The sequence below is a fragment of the Astatotilapia calliptera genome, chromosome 17, assembly GCF_900246225.1.
Source record: "Astatotilapia calliptera chromosome 17, fAstCal1.2, whole genome shotgun sequence".
Classification (NCBI taxonomy): domain Eukaryota; kingdom Metazoa; phylum Chordata; class Actinopteri; order Cichliformes; family Cichlidae; genus Astatotilapia; species Astatotilapia calliptera.
The window spans coordinates 6,674,347-6,697,716 of record NC_039318.1 but is presented as its reverse complement, the minus strand read 5'-3'; the positions used below and the strand labels follow the sequence as shown (position 1 = coordinate 6,697,716).

The 23,370-nt window shown below is 41.4% G+C and overlaps 1 protein-coding gene across 1 annotated transcript in view; it reads left to right on the top strand.

The window, feature by feature from the left end:
- exoc2 (exocyst complex component 2) overlaps window positions 1-23,086 on the top strand; it is a 50,718-nt gene extending 27,632 nt beyond the window's left edge. Inside the window, exons 9-28 of the mRNA XM_026146764.1 lie at window positions 896-977; window positions 1,076-1,178; window positions 4,613-4,731; window positions 8,777-8,890; window positions 9,195-9,319; window positions 10,428-10,496; window positions 10,598-10,755; window positions 10,877-10,998; window positions 12,519-12,580; window positions 12,794-12,874; window positions 14,658-14,717; window positions 16,014-16,075; window positions 16,162-16,231; window positions 17,789-17,905; window positions 19,546-19,687; window positions 21,177-21,232; window positions 21,346-21,468; window positions 21,685-21,746; window positions 22,113-22,172; window positions 22,276-23,086. Coding sequence (XP_026002549.1) covers window positions 896-977; window positions 1,076-1,178; window positions 4,613-4,731; window positions 8,777-8,890; window positions 9,195-9,319; window positions 10,428-10,496; window positions 10,598-10,755; window positions 10,877-10,998; window positions 12,519-12,580; window positions 12,794-12,874; window positions 14,658-14,717; window positions 16,014-16,075; window positions 16,162-16,231; window positions 17,789-17,905; window positions 19,546-19,687; window positions 21,177-21,232; window positions 21,346-21,468; window positions 21,685-21,746; window positions 22,113-22,172; window positions 22,276-22,369 — 1,881 coding nt within the window. The 3' untranslated portion in view covers window positions 22,370-23,086. The remainder of the gene's footprint in view (window positions 1-895; window positions 978-1,075; window positions 1,179-4,612; window positions 4,732-8,776; window positions 8,891-9,194; window positions 9,320-10,427; window positions 10,497-10,597; window positions 10,756-10,876; window positions 10,999-12,518; window positions 12,581-12,793; window positions 12,875-14,657; window positions 14,718-16,013; window positions 16,076-16,161; window positions 16,232-17,788; window positions 17,906-19,545; window positions 19,688-21,176; window positions 21,233-21,345; window positions 21,469-21,684; window positions 21,747-22,112; window positions 22,173-22,275) is intronic.
- The last annotated feature ends 284 nt before the right edge of the window (window positions 23,087-23,370 follow it).

Below are 23,370 nucleotides of genomic sequence, written 5' to 3'. Positions count from 1 at the left end.
CGGGCCGTAGTTGAATCATACATTAAATGATCTTAAAGCTGCCAGCTGTCAGCACATCTGGAGATAGAGAAGGTGAATATCAGGAGAAGTCGCAGGAAGCCAGTGGGCTGAAGATTTTTCTCTCTTAGCCTCTAATCAGGCAGTTCCTATTTCTAAAACAAACAGAGTACTTGGCACAGTGATGCAGTGGTTAGAATTGTCACCTCACAGCACTCACACTCTGTGGAGTTTCCATGTTCTTCCTGTGCCTGGATTTGGATTGGATTTGGTGTGGATGTGACAAGAATAAAGCAGGGAATAGCATAAAGTGCTGTAATAATGTGTGAGTAAATGCTGCTTGTAGAATAAAGAGCTTTGAATGATTAGTAAGAGTAGAAACGGTGCTTCATTTTCACTAGTAAGTGTGGGACTACAGCACACTGCACCCTGCTGTTTTCTAAATGAAAGAAAGGACAGTTTGGGACATTGTCCTGGTTTGGTTCTCTCGAAAAGTTTGAGTTGAGTTTCTGTGGAAATGTCTGTAGTAGGCAGCACATAAGCATATAAATATGTAGAGCAAAACAATGGCTCTTCAACCGTTGAAGCCACATAATGGCACAAAGTACACAATTTTTTTCCCTCTACTTCCTGATTTCCATTTTTTTGTATAAGCAAAGGTTTTAATTAAAGCAGTTTTGATCTTTACAAATGTTTATTATTATTATTATTATTATTATTATTATTGGGGTGTATAGGTGTCCAAATCTGATTTATAAACTCTCCACAGGCTTTAACATGCAGCTTAAATGATTGTCAACCAGAGGGTGGAGCTAGAGAGGCTTAAATGCAAAGTGTGTCTCATGATTGATGAGTTAAAAAACTGTACATTATGAAATGAACTATTTTTTCTTTCCAGGGAGATTACGATGTTGTGATCAATGACTATGAGAAAGCAAAGTCTCTCTTTGGCAATACTGAGGTCCCTGTTTTCCAAAAAGGTAAACTGCTTTAACTTCAACAATTGCATGAAGATCATGGCTTTTTCTAAACTGATTGTTATGGTGATTACCAATGTTTTGACTCTACTTTTCTGCAGTGTACGCTGAGGTTGAGACGAGGATTGGAGCTCTACGGAGTCTCTTGTTGGAGAAACTGCTGCAAACTCCGTCTACGCTTCACGACCAAAAAAGATACATCAGGTCTCTTTACAATTCTATGACCCTGTTCAAGTTTGGATATTTTTCTTTACACGTCTACTCTGTCAGCATCCAGCAGAAAGTCATGACAAGTCCCTCCACTCCCTTTGGTTTCTTTGATGTCTGCTTGTGTCATCGTTTACCAGAACTTCAACCTCCTCCCCCCTCCCTCTTTCTTTTTTTTCCCCTCTCACTTTCCTCAGTTCACCAGTCATATTTCTGTTGTCTGGCTCTCTTATTTCTGCTTCTATTTTTCTCTCCCCCTGTCTTTCTTTTCCTTCTTTTTTTCCACTTCATCCATCTGTCCATTCATACTTGTGGTCTCTGCCTATTTATTATTGTGAAGACCAACCTGTCAGGATCACAGAGACCAGCTCTCAACCACATGGCAAATGGCAACATCTTTCATCCTGGTACATTAGGCACAGCTCTGAACGCCCACTCAGCTCCTGTTTACTCTTCACGTGGATTGTGTGTGTGTGTGTGTGTGTGTGTGTGTGTGTGTGTGTGTGTGTGTGTGTGTGTGTGCGCGCACGCGCGCTTGTTTTGTTCTTGTTCCTCAAACTTTTGAAAGATACACTGTAATGAGAAACAAATGAACGGCTGGTTTTTAGAGTGACAGCAGGGGGGGTCAGGCCACAGCTTTCGGGGTGAATCATCTGATGTCTTAACTTGAAAGAGCCTAGCTATTCAAACCCCCCTTTGTTTTAATAGAGGATGATAAGAACACATGTTGGTCAGTCAGTCAGTCTCTCAGAATAAAATTGTAGTCCACACACACACACACACACACACACATATATGTGTATGTGTATATGTATGTATGTATATATATATATATATATATACATATATACAGTGGGGCAAAAAAGTATTTAGTCAGCCACCGATTGTGCAAGTTCCCCCACCTAAAATGATGACAGAGGTCAGTAATTTGCACCAGAGGTACACTTCAACTGTGAGAGACAGAATGTGAAAAATAAATCCATGAATTCACATGGTAGGATTTGTAAAGAATTTATTCGTAAATTAGGGTGGAAAATAAGTATTTGGTCACCTCAAACAAGGAAAATCTCTGGCTCTTACAGACCTGTAACGTCTTCTGTAAGAAGCTTTTCTGTCCCCCACTCGTTACCTGTATGCATGGCACCTGTTTGAACTCATCATCTGTATAAAAGACACCTGTCCACAGCCTCAAACAGTCAGACTCCAAACTCCGCCATGGCCAAGACCAAAGAGCTCTCGAAGGACACCAGGAAAAGTATTGTAGACCTGCACCAGACTGGGAAGAGTGAATCTACAATAGGCAAGCAGCTTGGTGTGAAAAAATCAACTGTGGGAGCAATCATCAGAAAATGGAAGACATACAAGACCACTGATAATCTCCCTCGATCTGGGGCTCCACGCAAGATCTCATCCCGTGGGGTCAAAATGATCATGAGAACGGTGAGCAAAGATCCCAGAACCACACGGGGGGACCTGGTGAATGACCTGCAGAGAGCTGGGACCAAAGTAACAAAGGTCACCATCAGTAACACACTACAACGGCAGGGAATCAAATCCCGCAGTGCCAGACGTGTTCCGCTGCTGAAGCCAGTGCATGTCCAGGCCCGTCTGAAGTTTGCCAGAGAGCACATGGATGATACAGCAGAGGATTGGGAGAATGTCATGTGGTCAGATGAAACCAAAGTAGAACTTTTTGGTATAAACTCAACTCGTCGTGTTTGGAGGAAGAAGAATACTGAGTTGCATCCCAAGAACACCATACCTACTGTGAAGCATGGGGGTGGAAACATCATGCTATGGGGCTGTTTTTCTGCCAAGGGGACAGGACGACTGATCCGTGTTAAGGACAGAATGAATGGGGCCATGTATCGTGAGATTTTGAGCCAAAACCTCCTTCCATCAGTGAGAACTTTGAAGATGGAACGAGGCTGGGTCTTCCAACATGACAATGATCCAAAACACACCGCCCGGGCAACAAAGGAGTGGCTCCGTAAGAAGCATTTGAAAGTCCTGGAGTGGCCTAGCCAGTCTCCAGACCTCAACCCCATAGAAAATCTGTGGCGGGAGTTGAAAGTCCGTGTTGCTCGGCGACAGCCCCAAAACATCACTGCTCTCGAGAAGATCTGCATGGAGGAATGGGCCAAAATACCAGCTACTGTGTGTGCAAATCTGGTAAAGACCTATAGTAAACGTTTGACCTCTGTTATTGCCAACAAAGGTTATGTTACAAAGTATTGAGTTGTATTTTTGTTATTGACCAAATACTTATTTTCCACCCTGATTTACGAATAAATTCTTTACAAATCCTACCATGTGGATTCATGGATTTTTTTTTTCACATTCTGTCTCTCACAGTTGAAGTGTACCTCTGGTGCAAATTACTGATCTCTGTCATCATTTTAGGTGGGGGAACTTGCACAATCGGTGGCTGACTAAATACTTTTTTGCCCCACTGTGTGTGTGTGTGTCTATATATATATATATATATATATATATATATATATATATATATATATATATATATATATATATATATATATATATATATATATATATATATTACACACACACACACACATATAATGTATATATATGCGTGCTTATGCTCATCTCATTTTCATTCCTGGACTCTGATATATATATATATATAGATATCTGCATGATTCAGAGTTCAAAATGTTCCTCAATTATCTTATACTGAGCCTTTGCCCAGCCTCTCAGGTCATCCTGTCTTTGAAACAAGCTTGTTTTTGCTTCTGATGCGGTGCCCCATGTCAAGAGAAGGTTTGTACATTAGGTGGGCGGGGCTTTGTGTTAACAGCCAGACCTCTACTCTTATTGATGTCACATAGAATCAAGAAATGAAGCATTTAGAGCAGAGGACTGAGCTTTTGTCTCTGAGGGATTACTGAGTGTCATTATCTTGACACTTGGACCGTGTTTAATATGAGCATCCACCATCCAGGAAAATCTAAATTGCATATCATAAAAAAATATTTTTTATAAATGTCATGATGGCGTCATTGTGAATTTTTTTTCATTCTGATAGTCGAGAAGTAAAAAACGGATAATGTGACAGTCATATCTTATGCTTAGTGCTTCAAACAGCGTTTCATTTAAATGCAACTTTCCCTTTCTTCCTGCTTGGTGAGGAGTTTGTGGTGGAATTTTTTTTTTTTTTAAAGAATTGTGATTTGAATTAGCCGTCCTCTACGCTTTATGCAAAAAGACAAAGTGCAGTAAAACCTAATGGGGATTTTAGGCTGACATTAGTGGGCTGTCCTGCCCCGACTTCAGCCAGAGCTTTTATTGTTTTTGGCCACTCTTTATTGTCTGACCTTTGATTTGTCACCCATTTAAGTGTGGATTTTAATTTTGTTGATCTTTTTGTCCCATCTCATCTTCCATCTCCCTGTCCCACGCTTTCGTAGGTACCTGTCTGACCTACACGCTCCAGGAGATCCAGCATGGCAGTGCATCTACGCTCAGCACAAGTGGATCCTGCAGCTGATGCAGAACTGCAGAGATGAGTTCATCAGTGGCCAGAGAGGTGACTAAAAATGCACATTTGTCTGAGTTGATTCGTTTTGCACATGTAGTGAAAAGCCCCTATTTAGCATTTCCAATCAGGCAGCCGGTGGATGTCGTGAGCTGAGGGAAGAGAGCAGTGTCTCAGTCGTTCCAGAGCTCTGCCTACATTCCCTGCTCCTTCGCCGGCCTCCTTCACCCCAGCCTGTGCTGCTTGCTTGAGGCCTGTGTGTTTATTTTTTCATGAATGTATGAATAAGATGAAAGTGATGGAGCACTGGCTTTGGATTTGGGTTTCAGCGCTTGACATGTTACTGCACACACACAAACCCGCTTTCTCACTCACACACACAGCTTCACAGATGGATTGGAACAATTAACCCCAATTAAGCTGTTCCTCTGTTAAATCAGCCAGCAGAAAAATGTGGATCTGAAACCGTCCACTCAGGAAGACCAGTGATTCGCCAGCATGCGTGCACACTCACACTGAGGCACCCGCACAAATCCATTGTGGGGTGGGTGGCTGCTTCACATAGCACAGCTGGAACATAAACATGTCTAATGCTAAAAGTAACAGTGGTTTCCGGGGCTCAGGCTTGATGGATCTGGGGATTGGTTCGTTCCCCACTTCTCCACTTCTCCACATTTAAATTTCATCTTGATGATTATGTCAGGGATGGCCCCTTTTACTTCACACTTACATTCCACTGCAGAGCAACATGTGGTGGAGAGGGAGTCTGAAATCTCATCCAACCCAACTGTGCAGAAAATTGCTAGTTTGCAAAAAACAAAAAAGAGCACAGAAACACACATGCTGGCATGGACATGTATGTTAACTTATTGATAAAGTCCTCATACCTCAAAGCATCACATCAATTGTCAGTGTGTCAGTGTCAATTTTTAAAAACCAGGTTGTAAACAAGCTTCTTAGTGATGTTAGTGAAGTTGGGCCTTTTAATATTGAGGTCTGTAGGATGGCTTGCTTATTGAACCAGCCTCAAGTGGTGATTCCAGGAACTGCATTTTCGGAGCCGAACTTTGAGAGTGATGTCTGTTCTTGAGGTAACATCATTTAAGATACCCGTCTGCCTCTGAGAGGACAGTAGTTACAGTCAGCATGCGACCAAAATGACCTACATTTAACTGTGCAGTCTTCTCATAGATGTGCACAGTTCTGTTGAGAGTTGGTTGAGAGCCTCCTGCAAACCCAACTTTTTGTCCAACCTGCATTCTTTAAATCCGTTTTTACGTTGCCTAGAAAAGACTTGCATGTTTGCTTGTTCCTAGTCCACTGCAAATGGAATCAGTGAAATGACAGGCAGCACTTGTGTGCGATCAGTTACGGTTTGTATTTTTTGGGGAACAGATTTATATTGAAGATTTTGAAATCCCACTGACACCCAGTGTAACAACCTTTGATAAGGTGGGGGTTCATTTGGTCACAGTATCACCTGCAATCCAGACTGTGGCTGCTGAATGCCTAACACCTTACAAGCCCGGGGATATATTGAGGCTTGGTTAGGGTGCCAGCAAAGCACACGGTCCAAACAAGTGGAAAGCCAAGAGCACCACTACTGTGAAAAAACACTCCGTTGTGTTTAAACAAATTACCCATGCTGTCATTCTTCTGGTGAGCACAGTGTTCACACAGACATGCTGAAAGGTACACGCAATCTTTCCTGTTTTTCTCCCTGCTCTTGTTCTTTGTTACAGCTGTCTCCTGTCTTCTCTGTTGTCACACAGCGCCCCTCTTCCCCTCACATACACCTCTGGCAGATATTCAGCATCTCTGGTCTCCTCTGCTCACTTCTGGCCCAAGTGTGAAACCCGTGCCTCCACCCAGGCAATGCTTCAGCAGCCATCATTATAAAAACCACATCCACTGCATTCCCCCAGCTTCACTCTTCCTCTCCTTCCTTCCCACCCTTACCCTTCCTTCTGTATAGGACCCCCCCCCCCCTCAATGGTACCTCACAGCTACCCACTCTTCTGGTGGCCTCCTCTTCCCTTCATATAGATGCATTCACTAGCTTTTTTTATGCTATTGTCAGCATCACACATGGCAGAGATTATTCCGCTGTAAGCATCAGGCATATTTGCAGTAACTGGTGTCATTTTCTCTTTCAACTGTTGTTCCTAGTCAGGGATATAAGGCCAGAGGTCGTTCTGGTGTAGGCACGATTCCATTAATTACCCTATAAAATGCCTTAAATGTAAAATAAAACCATCCATCTTTGTTAGAAACAAAGGCCTGAAAGCTGAAGTTTTTTTGTGAGGGAGCATAGCAAGTTGCTTCCGTATGTCTAAACACTCCCATCGTGCCCCAGTGTTGCAATCTGACTCTGCCCGATCCAATTAGAAGCTGCAGTATTTTTATTTCTCGAGCGGCACTTCTTCTGCCAATGTCAACACAATTAACAGGAGTTTTTTTCCCTCTGGAAAAATAGGTTTTCAGTGAGTAGTTAGTGGGAATTCACTGTTCAGACACTCTGACGGTGTGTTTGGGATTTTATGCTGCAGAAATGCTGCTGTAAGAGCAATGCCGTGATAATACTGGTTAACGTCTGACAGGTGTTTGCGTGGTCGTATTGACTGATTGATTCATTAGGGAACTTTTTTACTTGTATTCAGAAATTTTGTGATGTACATAAAACCTGGAATTTCAAAACTTTAAGTCACAGATTATTAATAATAGTGATTTTATTGTAAGTCCCATCTTTACTTTTCCTGACAAGATGTCCCGTTGTCTGTGCGCACATAAAATCTGGGTGAAACACTGGGGCGTTTTTCAAGAGAAGTGTGGTGAAGCTTTTGTATTCTGTAGCGTGGGAATAAGGTTTGTGTCCTCTTAGACAGAAAGCAGGTATGTGTGCGTGTGGTCAAGGTCAGTGACCCCTCTGGAAGAGGAACCCATCCAGCCTGCAGAGAAGCCCCAGACACGATGAGGAAGTGTGTATAGATGACACACATTGTCTCAGTTTATTCAACACGCATACACAGAGGCTTCTATAGTTTCCCCCTGTAAATTTGAGCAAGAAGCAGTGCAGCAGCATAGTAAATCCTTTGAACGTACAGAGCAGCAAAACACATGCAGTCCTCAGAATGCAAGTGCTTGTCCATTCTGAGGATTCGGCGGCCACCTGGGTCAACAGCAGCTCTCATCCCTGTAAAAAGACAGGAAAACTTCAGAGAGACAGAGCCTGTATTGCACCATATGGTGTGTGTGTGTGCGCGCGTGTGTCTGTCTGTGTGTATTTGCGATATAAGAAAGCCTCGTCTGTTTACAGATAGTCTGACTCAAATGAGAATTTCCTTACATTTTCTGGCCTGGATGGGTGTGTTGTGTGCACAGCCACCTCAACCACAATTTTCTCCTCTGCTTGGGGATTTCTCAATTCTTGCTTACACACTACATTCAACATTGTGACTCACCAGTACGCTTTTCTGTGTATGTGAGTGTGTGTGAGAGACACATGTTTTGGAAATGTGGCTCATCAGTCTCCATTGATTTAGACAAACTGGTGTGGGCGTAGTGCAGCGTTGCACGAACCTGTCCTTAAAGTTTCATTTTCATTGTAGCAATTTTGATCTTCTTAGCACCGCAGTCTTTCACTTTCATTCCTTTTTGCCACCCCTTGTTCTGTTATCATTAAGTTATCTCACAGATTCAATTTGCTAACGTTGTCTCACATGCAGCGATAGGAGTGTGTGGTTGCAGATCTTTCTCATTCATTACCGCTGCATAGCTCCCTGTTGCCATCTAGAGGAGCTCTTAAGAATCAGATGTAACAGAGCACATTGTGGCCAGCGTAAACCCACTTCACCCCAGCACTCGCAAAGACCACTGCTCTGTTTCCCCACCGTGAAAACAAGGGGACATTCTCTCCGCTGAGATGGATCAGAACACAAATAAAGAAAGTAGGGAGGGATTGTTTTGTGTGAAAGCCCGTTAAGCTTATTGAGGAATGTGGAATTATGAAAATGTGATTATTTAATATGTGGAGTATGTGTTTCTTTTCCCTTCAAGCTCATTTCTCATCCCTCCCCACTTTCGTTATGTCTCTCAGTGGGTGCGGGAGCTCTGGACCCAGAGGGGGATACCCGTCCACCAGCCCTCGGAAGGCTCAGCCACACCACGTCTCTGAAGAGAGGGGGCAGTCTCCGAACGCCACGATCCAGCAGTGAGTAGTGCAGCACTTCACAGATTCGCCCACACACTGAGTTCTAAGGGGGGCTTCCCTGTCTGCGCTAAACTCTGTACACACGTACGTTTGTTTGTTTGTGTGTGTGTGTAACACTTTTGGTCGTGTACAGTGTTTAGGGGAATCTTGCATCACACTGTACGGTAAAGGCACAAATAAAAAAAACAAAGATCTTAAGCTTTATGTGCCAGGAATTAAACCATTCTGATATGTGAATATTGGAACTGCACAGTCATTATGCCAATATCCTCTATCATGTCATCTGTGTGTCCTTTTTTTCTAGATTGGCACTTTGAGACCCCGCAGCAGGTGCAGTTTGTGGAGAAGCTTTCAGATGTTGTGATCGGTCAGCTGCCCAATTTCTGGAAGCTTTGGATCTCCTACGTTAATGGAAGTCTTTTTAGCGAGGTGAATACTCACCAAGTAGACAGAAATCCTGCATACAGCATGTTTTTATAGCAACAGTGGTCACTTTGCCACACAAGATAATCCAGAGATGAACGTGGCCCTGTGGAGCTGTAGCCCAAAAATGTAAATCTTTGTTTGTGGTCATTTCCATTATTTTTGTAAATATAGGGGTTCAAGGCAGTGATTGTCATTTGGAGGGTCAAGATTAGAAGTGAGTCAGAATATCTCAAGTCAGAGGGGCAAGGCTGAGATGGTGGTAAAAAGCTTTGTGTAAATAGTGGGAAAGTCACAGCACCACAAACCTCTCCATGGCGTGCTGCATTTTGATTTCACACATCACACAACCAGCTGCTTTATAATGCACAAATTATAATCTTCAAAAGTGTGGTTAAAGTGTAGTGAAAGCAAAAATAAAATTGTGTTTTTGTTGAAATTGTGTGGAAAGGAGTGCCATCAAGGGACCGTGCCCTGTCGAAAATCTTTAACCAGTAGATCGATACGCGTGCTAACACCACATTATGGACAACATCTGCAAAAGAATGAAAGGGACATTAGTTTTGTCACATAATCAATACAACAATTGAAATAAATGACAATAAAAACTGGTATAATAAATAAATTGCTATAAATTTAGCTCAATAGTTCAGCTTTGTTTCACTCATATTCATTGAGGATTATCTCATGAAATTCCTTTGGTGAGTTAGGTATTTAATTTGGGATTAAGAGAAGGGGAATGATTTTCCATGAGTCAACTCAGGTTAATGAGCTTCTACTGATAGGCCAAAACGAATGGTGTTCTTAGTAATACACAAATGTCTCCGTGAACAAGAATATTTCCCATGAAAACTTTAGGCTAGGCTAATAAAAGCTTTTTTTTTAGAAACTCATTTTTTTCGAAATCCTCTGCAGGTTTACATTCCATATCTGTGTTTTTCAGGGTTTCCATTTAAGAGAAATTATTTGATTATTCTCAAGAAAAGTTGAATGAATGTCATTTGCATTATCATAGTTTGCTCTAATGCAGGCACAGAAAGCAACATAAAATCTATTTTCCGTCAGTAATCTGGACTTCTCAGAGGTGACTAAGTATTTGTGTCTTCCCCTACAGACTGGAGAGAAATCTGGGCAAGTGGAAAAATCCAAGAAGAATGCCAGACAGAGACAGAATGACTTTAAAGTATGAGGATTTCTAACTCCAGTTTACTCTAATGTTAATTTGAGATAATGTTTTTTAAAGACACATTCTGCAGTACATACTGTATGTTGTCTGTTTTGTAGAAAATGATTGAAGAGCTGACCAGTCGGCTCGTGAAGCTCATTCGGGGTGCTCTCTTACCCGCCACCTTGCCGCAAGGGGAGCTGAGTCTTTATGGAGGCTGGGAGAGCAAGACAGAGTTGGCTGGATCATGGCTTACACAAATCATACACACTGTCAGGTCCTCACACTTTGGCTGTAATTAATTTGCTTACATGTTTGGTTAAATGGAGGCATTTGGGAGCCACATGCTTACCTTGCCTTTAATAACAGACCTCTGTTCTCTGGCGTTTCTCATCCAGGGGTTGTCATGAGGCTCTGTCTGCTATGGAGATCCCAAATGATTTGCTGCAGGTGATCCAGGATCTTCTGCTGGATTTGAGAGTTCACTGTCTCATGGTGACTCTGGTGCACACAACAGAAGGTGAGAGAGCTCTCAGTAATGGACAAAATATTTTCATCAAGATCTTCATTTTAATTGACTCCAAGTTACCAAACAGTTTATTTTGTTTTCAATGTTCAGTGTGGCAGGATCATAAAAACTAAAAGCAGCTTTTGCTGTGTCAATGCAATCTTCATGTGACAGAGCCAGTCATTGGACTGAGCCCATTATTGTCCTGAACACCCATCTAGTACATAAATAATGTACAATGGCTTCCTAATGAGAGCCTTCTCATCCAGTTATCCAAAATATCACATTTTTCAGGCAGCAAAAAACATCTAACAATTTCATATTATATGAAGTATTGAGAACTAAAATTAGCACCAGTAATAAACCTGGAGGTAGGTAGGTAAACGACATCCAGTTGCTTTAGATTACAGCCAGATAGATGCCTGTAAATCACTCTAGTCCTAGACTGAGAGGAAAACTGCTTCTTTTCTTTGCGGATCCTAGAGAAGCTAACATGCAAGAAAGTTAACATGCAAGAAACCAAGGTTTTGTCAAAGTTTAACAAGATCGGTATGATATTTGAGGCGAAGCTTGGCATCTGCTAGTGTGCTGATGTACAGTGAAACATGAAACACTCACTCTGGAGGGGCTCATAACATCCTTAAAATCTTTATTTCTAGTGTCTACATTTTACCTTGTTTTTCTGGGTTTTTAAAATAAAGATATGTATAGTATTTATTCATGTATGTATTTGTACCTAATTTATTATTGTACATTGAAAGGCTTTTAAATGTGTTGACCGAGTGTGTTAAGAAGACGTTTACTGGAAAGTATGCCTGCTTGTACCAGATACATGGGGCAAAATATGCCAGGCCCTGCTTACCCTTGCAAATAATGTATTTGTTGGTCTAAGCAAAACAGCATTGGGAATCTTTACCAGTAGAATAAAAAAAAGTTGTCACCATAGACACGTTATTAATCTCCACATGAGAAATAAAAAGCTGTGTCATTCTGAAATCACACTTTGATTATCATCCGTTACTTGTGTAATCCCCTGCTAGACAAGAATGCGAAAGGACATGAACTCAAAACCTGCAGAACACGACAGATTTTTATAAAACCATGTGAATTTGTTAATAAGCGCTTAGTGGTCAGTGTCCTCAAGTGTCACTTTTAGCTAATTCAACTTCCAGGTTAGTAATGGAGAAAGTGTTATGAGACTAAAACCAGACAGGCTGTGTTTCACTTGTGGTTAGGTATGGTCATTTTGAGAAGAGTGACTGTTTTTTTTTCTTAACTCCCCCCACTCACACGCACATTCTCACACACACAAACACACCACACGCACACACCAAATTGTGGTCTGGGAAGAAAGGGTTTGATTTTATATCATGTGGTTTTCCCTCAGAAACCTTTAAATCTGTTCATATTTCCATTACTTACGACCCCTTATGAAAGTCTCCACACTCCACATGTAAACGGCTCTGAGTTCAAAAAACTGTAGCACAGTTTCAAGTGATGGCCCTTTCGATTTGTGCTTTTTATACCCATAGATGTCAACAGGCTTGCTGAAAAGGAAGACTGGTTGGTAGATAATGAGGGAATCACCAGCCTGGTAAGGATTGGTTAATTTATCAAGCAGCACTCTGTGTCTTCATAGAAATCACAGAAAGTTTAATATCTATGTATACTTTCTAGCTGGCAGCGATTCATTGCATTTGTTTAGTCCACTGAGTACTTGTGGGTCTGTTTTAACTAATCTGTGTTGAAGTGTGATGTTATCTAATGTAGCCCATGTTTGTAATCTCTGTTTTTAATGTTTTTGCAGCCTTCACGGTTTGAGCAGTGTATGGTCCAGATGCTGCAGTCACTCAAAGAGCCCCTGGAAATCAAACCCGGAGAAACAAATGTTCGTTCATACCCTGCAAACATCAGAGCTACAGAAGTTTTCACATGATAATCAATAGTCATGAGTTTCTTCATCCATTAAATGAACTTAAATAGCTGACACTGACACGTGACAGTTACTTGTCATCTGTTAGACACAGGCTGTTATGGGGCTGGCATGCCTCCTTTCAATTGCAGTAATTGTCCCTCTGAATGAATGAATGGGAATCCTGCTGTTCCTGGCATTGTCACAAACTTTAGCATCGCTGAGGTGATGTTGAGTTCGATGGCAGCAGCATGTCTTACAGAAAGAAAAAGACTTCTGGATAAGAGCATAAAATCTGTTGTGCCTTTCCAGATGTGCAATGTGTCAGTTCCACTGACTCCTAATGCACACCCATACTATCAGAGGTAGATACCTTTTAAATATGACTGGTTCATCTCCTCTTTAGCTGAGAGGACGCAGCATCAGTGTTCTAATAAAATAATTTCAAATTTTCATTAGTCTGACCTGAGCTTTGTCCCAGAGATGACGGCAGTGTTTCACACAGGCTTCTTCTTTTTGGTCGATGATATTGTAAACTGTTTTCTAAAAGTGTGCCTGAGCCCATGCAGTTATTTTCATTACAGAATCATGCCTGCTTTTACTGCAGCGCCACCTCTGAAACCAAAGTGCACGAGAGTCCAGTACTGATTTTCAGACTTGCCCCTTGTACATAGAGATCGCTCTGTGTTTTTTGGTTTTTGTAAATGATAACACGCAGCGTAGATGATAAGATATTCAGTCTTCATAATTTTACAGTAACAAACACTATTCTGTAGTTGGAGTTGTTTTTGCAGATTGGTGAAACTTTGCCTCTCTAAGACATTTATTATTTTTACCAGCTAACCTAATTAGTTGCAAAATGTTCCTCCAGCTCCTTCTTTAAGTACCACTAACTTTTCAATTTTTTCGTTTCTCCATCCGAACTTTTTTGAGGCATGTTGCTGCCATTGCATTCAAACTAACTAATTGTTTTTCATAAAGTAGTAGAACGTCTCAGGTTAAACATCTGATATGTTTTTGCTGTCTTTTTGTGAAAAATGTAGATTTATGAGATTTGCAAGTCATTGCATTTATTTACATTTTACACAGCATCCAAACTTTTATAGAAGTGGGTTTGTATGAAAAAAGAAAATTCAAATTTTGGTGAATATAAATCAAGCTTAGCCGCATGGTCTCTGTGACCAATGTTAAAAAATTATACTGATATCATCTTTAGTCATGTTTTGAAGACAGCAGTCTTTGTTGCACAATGAGATGGGTTTAAAATTAAGATCCCTGTTGGAATTGTGAAGAAAAGGGATGTAAATAGATTGATGTAGAAAACAAAAAGAAAAAATTAAATAAAGAAGAAAATGTAGTTAGTTTGTTGTAGCAGAAGAACAAGTAGTGGAGGAATAACTGCTGTGCGTCCTGGCCTCGGTTCAGTGGGTGCTATATTCATCACTCTTCTTGTCCTGCCCTTGTGCATGTCGCACAGTGCAGTAAACTTATAGGAATGAAATTTCACTCTGTGGAGTTGCTTTATGTGATGATCTTTTATTTGAAGCCACGGTACTTCTGTTGCAAACAGAAATGATATCAAAACTTGGATGGTTTTAATTCAGCACTTCGCAAAGTAGTAAAGTATAAACCCTGCTGTTAACAGAAACTATGAAATAACTATCCAGGGTTCAACACAAAGAAATCCTTTATGAATTTTAGAATAAACAGCTTTAGTCACGTCAAGAAAGCATCGTTACCGTTACGTTCTTTTCCACAGGTGTTGCAGTTGGAGCAGGTCCAGGACCAGGCTGCAGAGCTCAGCGTGAGGATCATGAAGGTAAGACGTGTACACTTATTTTCAAGAACATGCATAGGATTTTGTTATGAACAAAGACTGTTTGCATAGGATGGAAGTAGCCACCATGATGTGTACCACTGGTTTTGATTTCCACATTTTGAAGCCTCAGCCTTCATGTGTTTATGTTGTTTATCGAATACAGAAGTGGCCAAATCTGGATGAGAGTCGGGTGTAGTCAGCTACTCCTAGCAAGCATTGTTGGCAAATAAAGAGATACATATAATTAGTGCTAAATAAAAACAATAAAATTCTATAAATGAACTTACTAAAACTTACCTTTGATGATCTGTATCATAAGGCAGGTATATATTTTTAGACAATTCCTTTAAAATGATTTAAAACGTAGCAACAGCAAAAACGCAACCATCTGGCAGCTACCAGTCACAGAAGGCTTCCTGGCAGCTCTCGCTTTGCGACTACCAGGAGCCTCCACCAAACGGTCAGGAAAGACATCATTTTCCTCTAGTAGTCAGAGGTTGTCAGGGGCGTTGCTAACCAGTCTCTGGGCCTGTTTGACTGAGTCGTACTGTACTTGGATTAGTTGAGGTGGGTCCTAGCAGGCAGCTGTAAGCTACACCTCACTGTCTTGGCTCTCCTGTCAGTCAAAGCAGCCACATCTCTAACTTTTGAACATTTAACACTTGAGCACTTCACATGAATAGAATATAAAAAATAAATCAGCTACTTGTTTAGAAGGAAGAGAATATCCTTTTAATGCTCTAAGTTGGCCATTTTAGCACAGGAGACTCAACTGGCCATTGAGGAACTGCAGTTCATTTTCTGTGTGGAGTTTGCATGTTCTTCCTGTGTCTGTGTGAGTTTTTCTTCAGGTGCCACAGATGGTCCAGAGATGTCCACTTAGTGGGGTTAGGTTAATTGGTGATTTTAATTTGCCCATAGGTGTGAACATGGTGTACAAATGATTGTCTGTGTTAGCCCTGCGACAGATTGGTGACCTGTCCAGGGTCTATCCTGCCTCTTGCCCTGAGGCCCTGTGCACTGATCACCAAAGTCATATATAGACCTGAAAACCTCTGTGTTCTATATTTGTCTTACATCTGTTCAGTCATAGAGCAGCTGCTAAGATTTTATTTGGTCTTTTATTTACTGTGAGGTGAAGATAACCCTACGTGTTGACATGCACACACTGTCCACTTTACTGTTTCAGTGTACCTTAGATCTAAGTCTGTACTAACCTGTTTTGATCACAGAGTAAGATATTAGTGATGCACCTAAAATTGTCTTTTCACATGTCTGATAAATGCGTCTCCATAGGTCTTTGTAAACAGTTTGGAGCAGCTGAGTACTAAGACAGATGGAGACATTAACACATCTCAGTAAGTATTTGGAGGATTTTTTTCTCATCTCTGTGGTTACTGTGCTTCACTTGGACAACATTTTAAAATCTCTCCCATGTGTACAGCAACATTTCAGTGGACCTGTCCTCTCCTGATCGGTTTACTGGCATTCAAGAGGGCTTTACTCCAACATCTGTAAGCACAGTGTTTTTCTTTATTACATTCTTTAAATCGTATGAGGTTTAAACACTCGAAAACGCACATGTGGCAACTGCCAGCGTCACACCAGAGCGTGGGCTCCCTCCTTTACACAACTAGACAAACATGTGTCACTCATTTGAACCACGAAATGTTATCAGTCTGTTTCCTGGTTGTGGACAAGAAGTAGAGACGTCCTTATTTCCTGTAACTTGTTTGAGATGTTAGCAAAGGGGGTTAAGCGCAGGGGAGGACGAAGAGGAGGAAGAAGGGCAGGGCGTAGAGTGCTTCTGGTAAGGGGAAATGGAGCAAGGTGCAGAAGGGGTTTCCCCAGCCTGAATATGCTGCCAGACTTGACTGAGAGCAGATGACCAGAGTTAAGACTAGTGTCAGTCATGATACAAATGGGTGTTTTTGTGAGTTGGCAATCTAGCAACCAGTACATGCAAACTTGGACAGTGCGTCACTGCTATTAACACAAAGACATCAGTTTACTTTAGGCCACTAAGCTTTTGGAGCATGGTTGGTTTGCTTAATTTTGGACTGCAAACTCCTGCCAGTGATGTTGTAGGCATCAGAATGTCATTCTGACAGTGTCTCTGTGCACACGTTTAATTGGCATGCTTTATTGTGTGTTTGTAAGGGTGAATATTAAAAGCATGGGCATTTTAACGAGTGAGAGCTTGTTAAAAGTAGTTTCAGGTTCCTACACTAAGGTAGATTTGTTTTGCAGTTAGGCCAGGCAACCATTCTACCAGACATCAAACACAGGCACTGGACAATATTCACAAAGACATTGTGAGAAAAAGAGCGCTCCAAGCTTCACTGAAACCACAACTTTAAACCAAGGACATATTTTGGAAAGCAAAGCACATTGTGGTTGTAAGAACCTCTCCAGAATTGTACGAGGATTAAAGGTTTGTCATAGGTTTCAGGTTAGGAAGTTTAACCACAGGCTACAGAGCTCAGCCTGATCATCATGGTGGTATGAACGCCACATACACTGTGTATCTTTTGAACATAAATGATGTGGATTGCAGCTGTCATTGGTTAATGATGTCCCCTTGAGTCAGTTGTTGCTGGTTTAGCGTTTTAAACTTTATATCAGGAGAATGGAGTGAATGTCATGATGCTCAAATGCTAGTGTCCCAGCCTAAAGTGTACCCTGCTCACTGGTCCTTGAGCACGCCATAATTTATAAAAATTAACGTCGTGTTGTATTCAGTAAGACTCGAAACTAGCAACTGAGACCCGAAACTCATCAGAAGTGTTTGCTGAGGTCAAAGAGCGAGAAAGGTGAGGACTGTTTTCCAAGAGACGTCTATGCATTGGGGCTGCTTTTTGCAACTAGAGGAGTCGCCCTCTGCTGGCCAATAGAAACAGGCTTGAGGCACTTCTGCATGCACTTTTACATCCAAACATCCAGAATCCAAATCCAGGTCTACAGTCTGTAAATTAAACCTAAGCTGTGACAATGTTGTGTTGTGGCAGTCAAAGCATTCAAGTGTGTGTGTGTGTGTGTGTGTGTGTGTGTGTGTGTGTGTGTGTGTATAGGAGCAGCGTCTACTGATAATCCTGAGTAACTGCCAGTACCTCGAGAGACACACATTCCTGAACCTGGCCCATCACTTTGAGAAACATAGCTTCACGGGGACAGAGAAGATCACACGGGTCAGTATCAACACTTCTAATCTGCAACTGTGCTTTGAAAAAAAGACTTCACACAAAGGAAGGAGCGCTCAGTGTTGTTGGCGAGAAATGCGTTGTGGTGTCATTAACAACAAAGCTGTCCCCTGGTCTCTTCTAAGCAGAGCGATGACTCTTCTTTAAAAGAAAAATACAACAGAAAAAATAAAGGTCGTGGTCTTGGAAGCTCAGTTCACTGTCACCCTAGTTTTTTTCTTTCTTTCACACGTACACACTCATCCAGCTGCACACAATGACTAATGACTGAATCACAAAGCAAAGAAGCATTCTGTTGGTTTTCCAGTAAAAACAGTTTACAGCCATTTTCTTTGAAATATCATTTTTAAACCGATTCTCATGTGTCATTTATATTTAGATACGTATGGGTGACAGTTTGTCTAGATTGTAATCTTCAAATGTTAAAATAGCTGCAAAAGCAAATCTGAAAAATAAGAATTCCCACACAACACATCTGCCACACAGCTGCCGCCTCATGTAATCATACTGTAAATAGTTAGAAATGCAATAAACTCTCAATGAATTCATGTAAACTTGAGAAGTCACTGATATATGCACAATCTAAATTATTCATGCAGTTCATGAAGGATACAGGATTTCAACATGGACTGCAAAGTAAAATTACTCACAGCTTCCACACTCCATAATAAAGCCTTTAACGCCACAGCCTGCAGTTTAAAACAATAGGCATGGAAATCAGAAACTTCACTGTTATGTGTTGATGTAAAGGAGAATCATGCATCCTGTTACAGCAGGTTTTAAAGTGTTTCTTTTGTTGTGTGACTTTTTAATGTTTTCAAAAGTAAAGCCATGAGATAGGCAACATCACTGGCTATGGTAGTTAAATATTGATGAAGCTCTTGAGATGCTTTTACATCGGTGTTCCTCACTGTTTCAATAAAATATATCCACCACAGAGACAGAGAAAACTTTGAGCAAAAGCCTTGTTTTATTTGTAACGAGTGAGCAACAACTCCAGTGAAGAGTAGCCACAATTCTGAGCACCTATGAGCAGTCTGGATCGGAGAAGGTGAGCATGAATCCTTGAGGAGTAGGTTTCATCTTATTTCAGACTGGAAGTGTGGGTTTGTGAGATAAAATGCTATAAAGCACTGGTTATCTCTGTTTATGGGGAATTTTCTAATGCACATGTAACTTTAGGCGTCTGTATGCATTCAGACCACTGTTAAACTGATGCATACGGCTCACAAGACAACCTTGGCAAGATTGTCATCGTAACTTAAAGTAAAAGGCAACAGGAGACACTGACATCTTCACGTTATCAACGTTTTAGTGTTAATGTTAGAACCTGCTCACAGAGATGGAATCAGGTTTCTCTGCTCGCAGCTCTGAAGCTAAAATTACAGGCATGTCAATAAGCTAACACAGCAAAGATTCAGCTAATCTGTACAACTAAGATAAAAATGCTGCATTAAAATCCAAACAAGTAGTGCGTCATTGCAAAGAACGCTGAGTAAATAGTGTATTATAATATGGATCTCTTGTTATTGTGTTGTGCATGTCTAATGATGTGTGGATTGGGGATAGAGAATCTGTTACCTAGTATCTAATCATTGCAGTAACATTGTGTGTTCTTGACCTGCCAGGTAAGCGTGGACGCAGTACGGGGGCTGGACCGGAAACTCTTTGAAGCCTACATTGAGAGACGAGCTGATCCGATCGCAGGCTCCCTGGAGCCCGGCATCTACGCTGGCTATTTTGATTGGAGAGACTGCCAAACACCTACAGGTACCCAGTTACCCTGCGCTGATAAAACAGAAGGAAATCACCGTCAGCAACCACTAACTGACCCTGGTAGAATCATATTTAAGCCCCTAGCAGGGCTGTGGGATGACAGCTCAGAGTCTCTCGTGTCTAATCTTTGTAGCTGTGGTTCACATGTGTCATGTGTAAAGTACGGCTCTTTGATGACTTACTGTAAACACCACTAACATCATTTAATCAGTCTTCCCAAGGCGCTCATGGCCTTTGTGTCTAGCTGTAGGTGTGCAGCGATATGTGTGTACACTTGAGTTGTAGCTTGACTTTTTTCGCTCACGCAGTGCACCCCAAACCCAGGTGAAACTTGACTGTGAATGTGTGGTCTACCTTAGTACAGGATGTGAAGCAACATGTCAGACTGTGTGAGAGCTGCGCGAGTCGTCTCAGGTGGGCAGCAGTTCATAGCACGGCGCTTAATCTTGATGAAAAGTTGTGAGCGTTGATCTGGTTTGTCGCCTGTGAGTTTGTGTGTTTGGACTACATGTGAAAGAGGAACATTTTGGACAGAAAACCACAGTTCTAGGATATGATACTTTCACTTGGTGCATTTTTTTGTGTGGGATTCAAGTTTGTGTGTGGGGTGCTGCAAAGCATTAAGAATCCGGTTTCAGTACTTTCTTTCTGTTTTTGCCTTTGACTGTTTCACCGTCAACGTAATGTTATATTTTGAAGCTTCCACACAGCACACTAACTCATCTGCCCCTTATCCTCCTCACAGACGAGGGAAATTAAATAATGGAAAACGTTGCACTGGCACAGTGTTAGCTTGGCTAATAATGAATCCTGTTGGCACATTTCTATCAGAAATCCAGATGGACTGTTAATCAAACAGCCACTTGGCTCTGCTGTGGATGGGGCTGTGATCTTAGAGAAACATGGTTTTGCAGTCTTGTTGAGCTGCTACAGGTTCTGGTGAAAACGACTCTGCCCTGAATTTTCAAATAAAGAGAGAAAGATGAGTTTTCAATAGTCTGTTCTGCCAGAGATATAGTGTTAGAATTGCAGATGTTCATCTAAACATGGCCAGAGTTTCAAATAACAAGGTCAACAGTATGTACAAATGCTCAGGCTCACACTGCTGAACATGCTGTCTCACATTTTCTTTTTTTTTTACTGTCGCTCTATATGATGTCAGTGAGAACAGATATCCCAAGCACACAGATGTGGCTGTGAAGCCCCACCCACCTGCTGGTTAAACCTTTTGTTTATGAGGGGCAACCAATCTGAAGAAAGCTGGCATAAATTGAGGGGGAGAAAGCTAAAAGTGGGGTTAAACTGAGGAAACTGTGGCCAAGTATAAGATGTATAGTTAAGATGAAATATACATATAAGATATAAGAAGCTGTAAATAAACAAAACAGATTCACTTTCCTTTCATGGCTAATTGTTACATGTCTGATGTTTTGCTTTTTATCTGGATCTTTGTTTGTTCACTTTGTGCCTTCTTCTTTCACAGGTGTAAGGAACTACCTGAAGGAGGCTCTGGTCAATATTATTGCAGTTCATGCCGAGGTGCTTGAATGCCTTTAAAACTCATCACTCATTTGTCAGACACTGCTTCTACTAGGTGCTTTTGCCACCTCGTCCCCCATCGTGACGTTTTTTTTTCTTTCTTTCTGTGTCAGGTGTTCACAGTCTCGAAGGATCTGGTTCCTCGGGTTTTGTCTAGAATCGTTGAGTCCGTTGCGGATGAAATGTGCCGTCTTATGCAGTGTGTGTCCTCCTTCAGCAAAAACGGAGCCCTACAGGTAGGTACACACTCACACGCACATACCCGCAGTCGCAGAGCAGTTTCTCACTCATAGTAGGACCCTGACTCATAAGTCGACCACCGCACTTGGGGGGAATTACCTGTCATTTTTGATAAAGCCATATTTCAGTTCAAGGTACCATCTGGTGTCAGTTGATGATGATTACATGATTACATCTCCGTTGTTGCCCTTTTTCTGTAAACCCCCATACAGGCTCGACTTGAACTGTGTGCTCTGAGAGATGCTATAGCCACATACCTAAACGCCGACAGCAAGTAAGTGCGACAAATACAGATCCCCACAGTGGCAGAGACAGGAAGTCCCACATATGTGCCCAGTGATTTATGGCTGTGGATGTCACGGACATAAATCTTAGCAGTCACACATCCCTCACTACAATCCCTATTTATGTTAGTTGGAGGGTTTTGGAAAGGAAGTGAAAGTAATCTGGTTCTGTTGTGTGCATGTACTGTGATGTGCGCCTCTGTGTGTGTGTTTGAGTGCGCGTGTATGTTCATGTATGGCAGGTTAGTGTGCCCGCATACACACACAGACCCATCTTGAACTGTGTTTTCTAGTTCTCTATCGTTCATAAATGGGTTCCTTTATGTGACATTTTTAACTAAGCTTCTCATTTTCAGCGCCAGCTTCAAACTGGCTTTGGAGTCTCTGCCTCAGTTACACAGCGGCGCCGATAAGAAGTGAGTCTGATTCCGGTATATGTTACTAATTGGAGGGACTGTGACCTTTTGGCGTTTCCTTTGTGTCTTTGAGATTAATCTTTAATTTTAATATTATCTGCAGGTTACTGGAAGAGCTGCTGAACAAGTTTAAGAGCAGCATGCAGCTCCAGCTCACCTGCTTCCATGCCTCCTCTGTCCAGCCCATCAAGAGATAAATCTCATCCACTCCACCACCCAAAACAGAAGTCTGTGTCTTATCTATTAGCTAATGAACTTTGCCTGTATCTCTTCGGTTATCACTTTTTTGTTTACTCATCACTTTCAATTTCTGCTTTACTCGATTAAACACAAGTGTGTATTCATCTAATCTCGAAGACACTAAATGAGTCGATTTCATTGTTACTGTGCAGGACAGTCCCTGTTACGTTGGGTATGCTAATTATGTACGGCCACTCACGTACTGACAAGTAGTAAGTGAGTGGCTAATGTGCTTGTTTCTAGAAAGTTCAGGAACAGTCTGTCAGTGGGATGTGGAGCTGCAGACTCTGAATGAAATGTGTGTCAAAGTAACAAGATTTTTTTAAATGATGATGATGACAACAAGATGGTTTTCATGTACTGTGCCACCTGTATTGCTCAGTAAGTTAACTAAACATCAGCCTTCAGCTAGAGCTGCAAAATCTCAGTCTGTGAGCTACATGGAACTGGATCAGATCCTGATCCTGTCAGGATTTTTAGGCATGGTTGATAGTTTGTTTTTTGAAAGCATTGTACTGCTTTAATCCTTTTCATGCAGCCTTATTGTCCCATCACATTTCATTGAAATCCAGCATGTTTGTCAGTAAGCTTCATCTGTGGAAACCACACTGATGTAACTGTGAGTCAGTTATATTGATGCTTTTCTTCTAATAAAACACCATCATTGGAATTTACCATCAACTCATTTTTTTCTCACCTCATGAGACATTAATAAAAAAATGCTTCTTTAAGACTGCAGTAAATTCTTTTGTATTACCCTGCCAAAAACCCAGTAATACACGAATGCTTGATTTAACATGTGTTTTAAAGAGGGTGTACTAAACAGCTTTATTTAACTATGTATAAACACAGAACCTGCATGTGGCACCATATACATAGATTCGTACAAGCTAGTGGGATTCAGTGGGTTGTAGAACCACCTTGAGAAGCAAAAACTTGATATTTTCTGTGTAGCTTT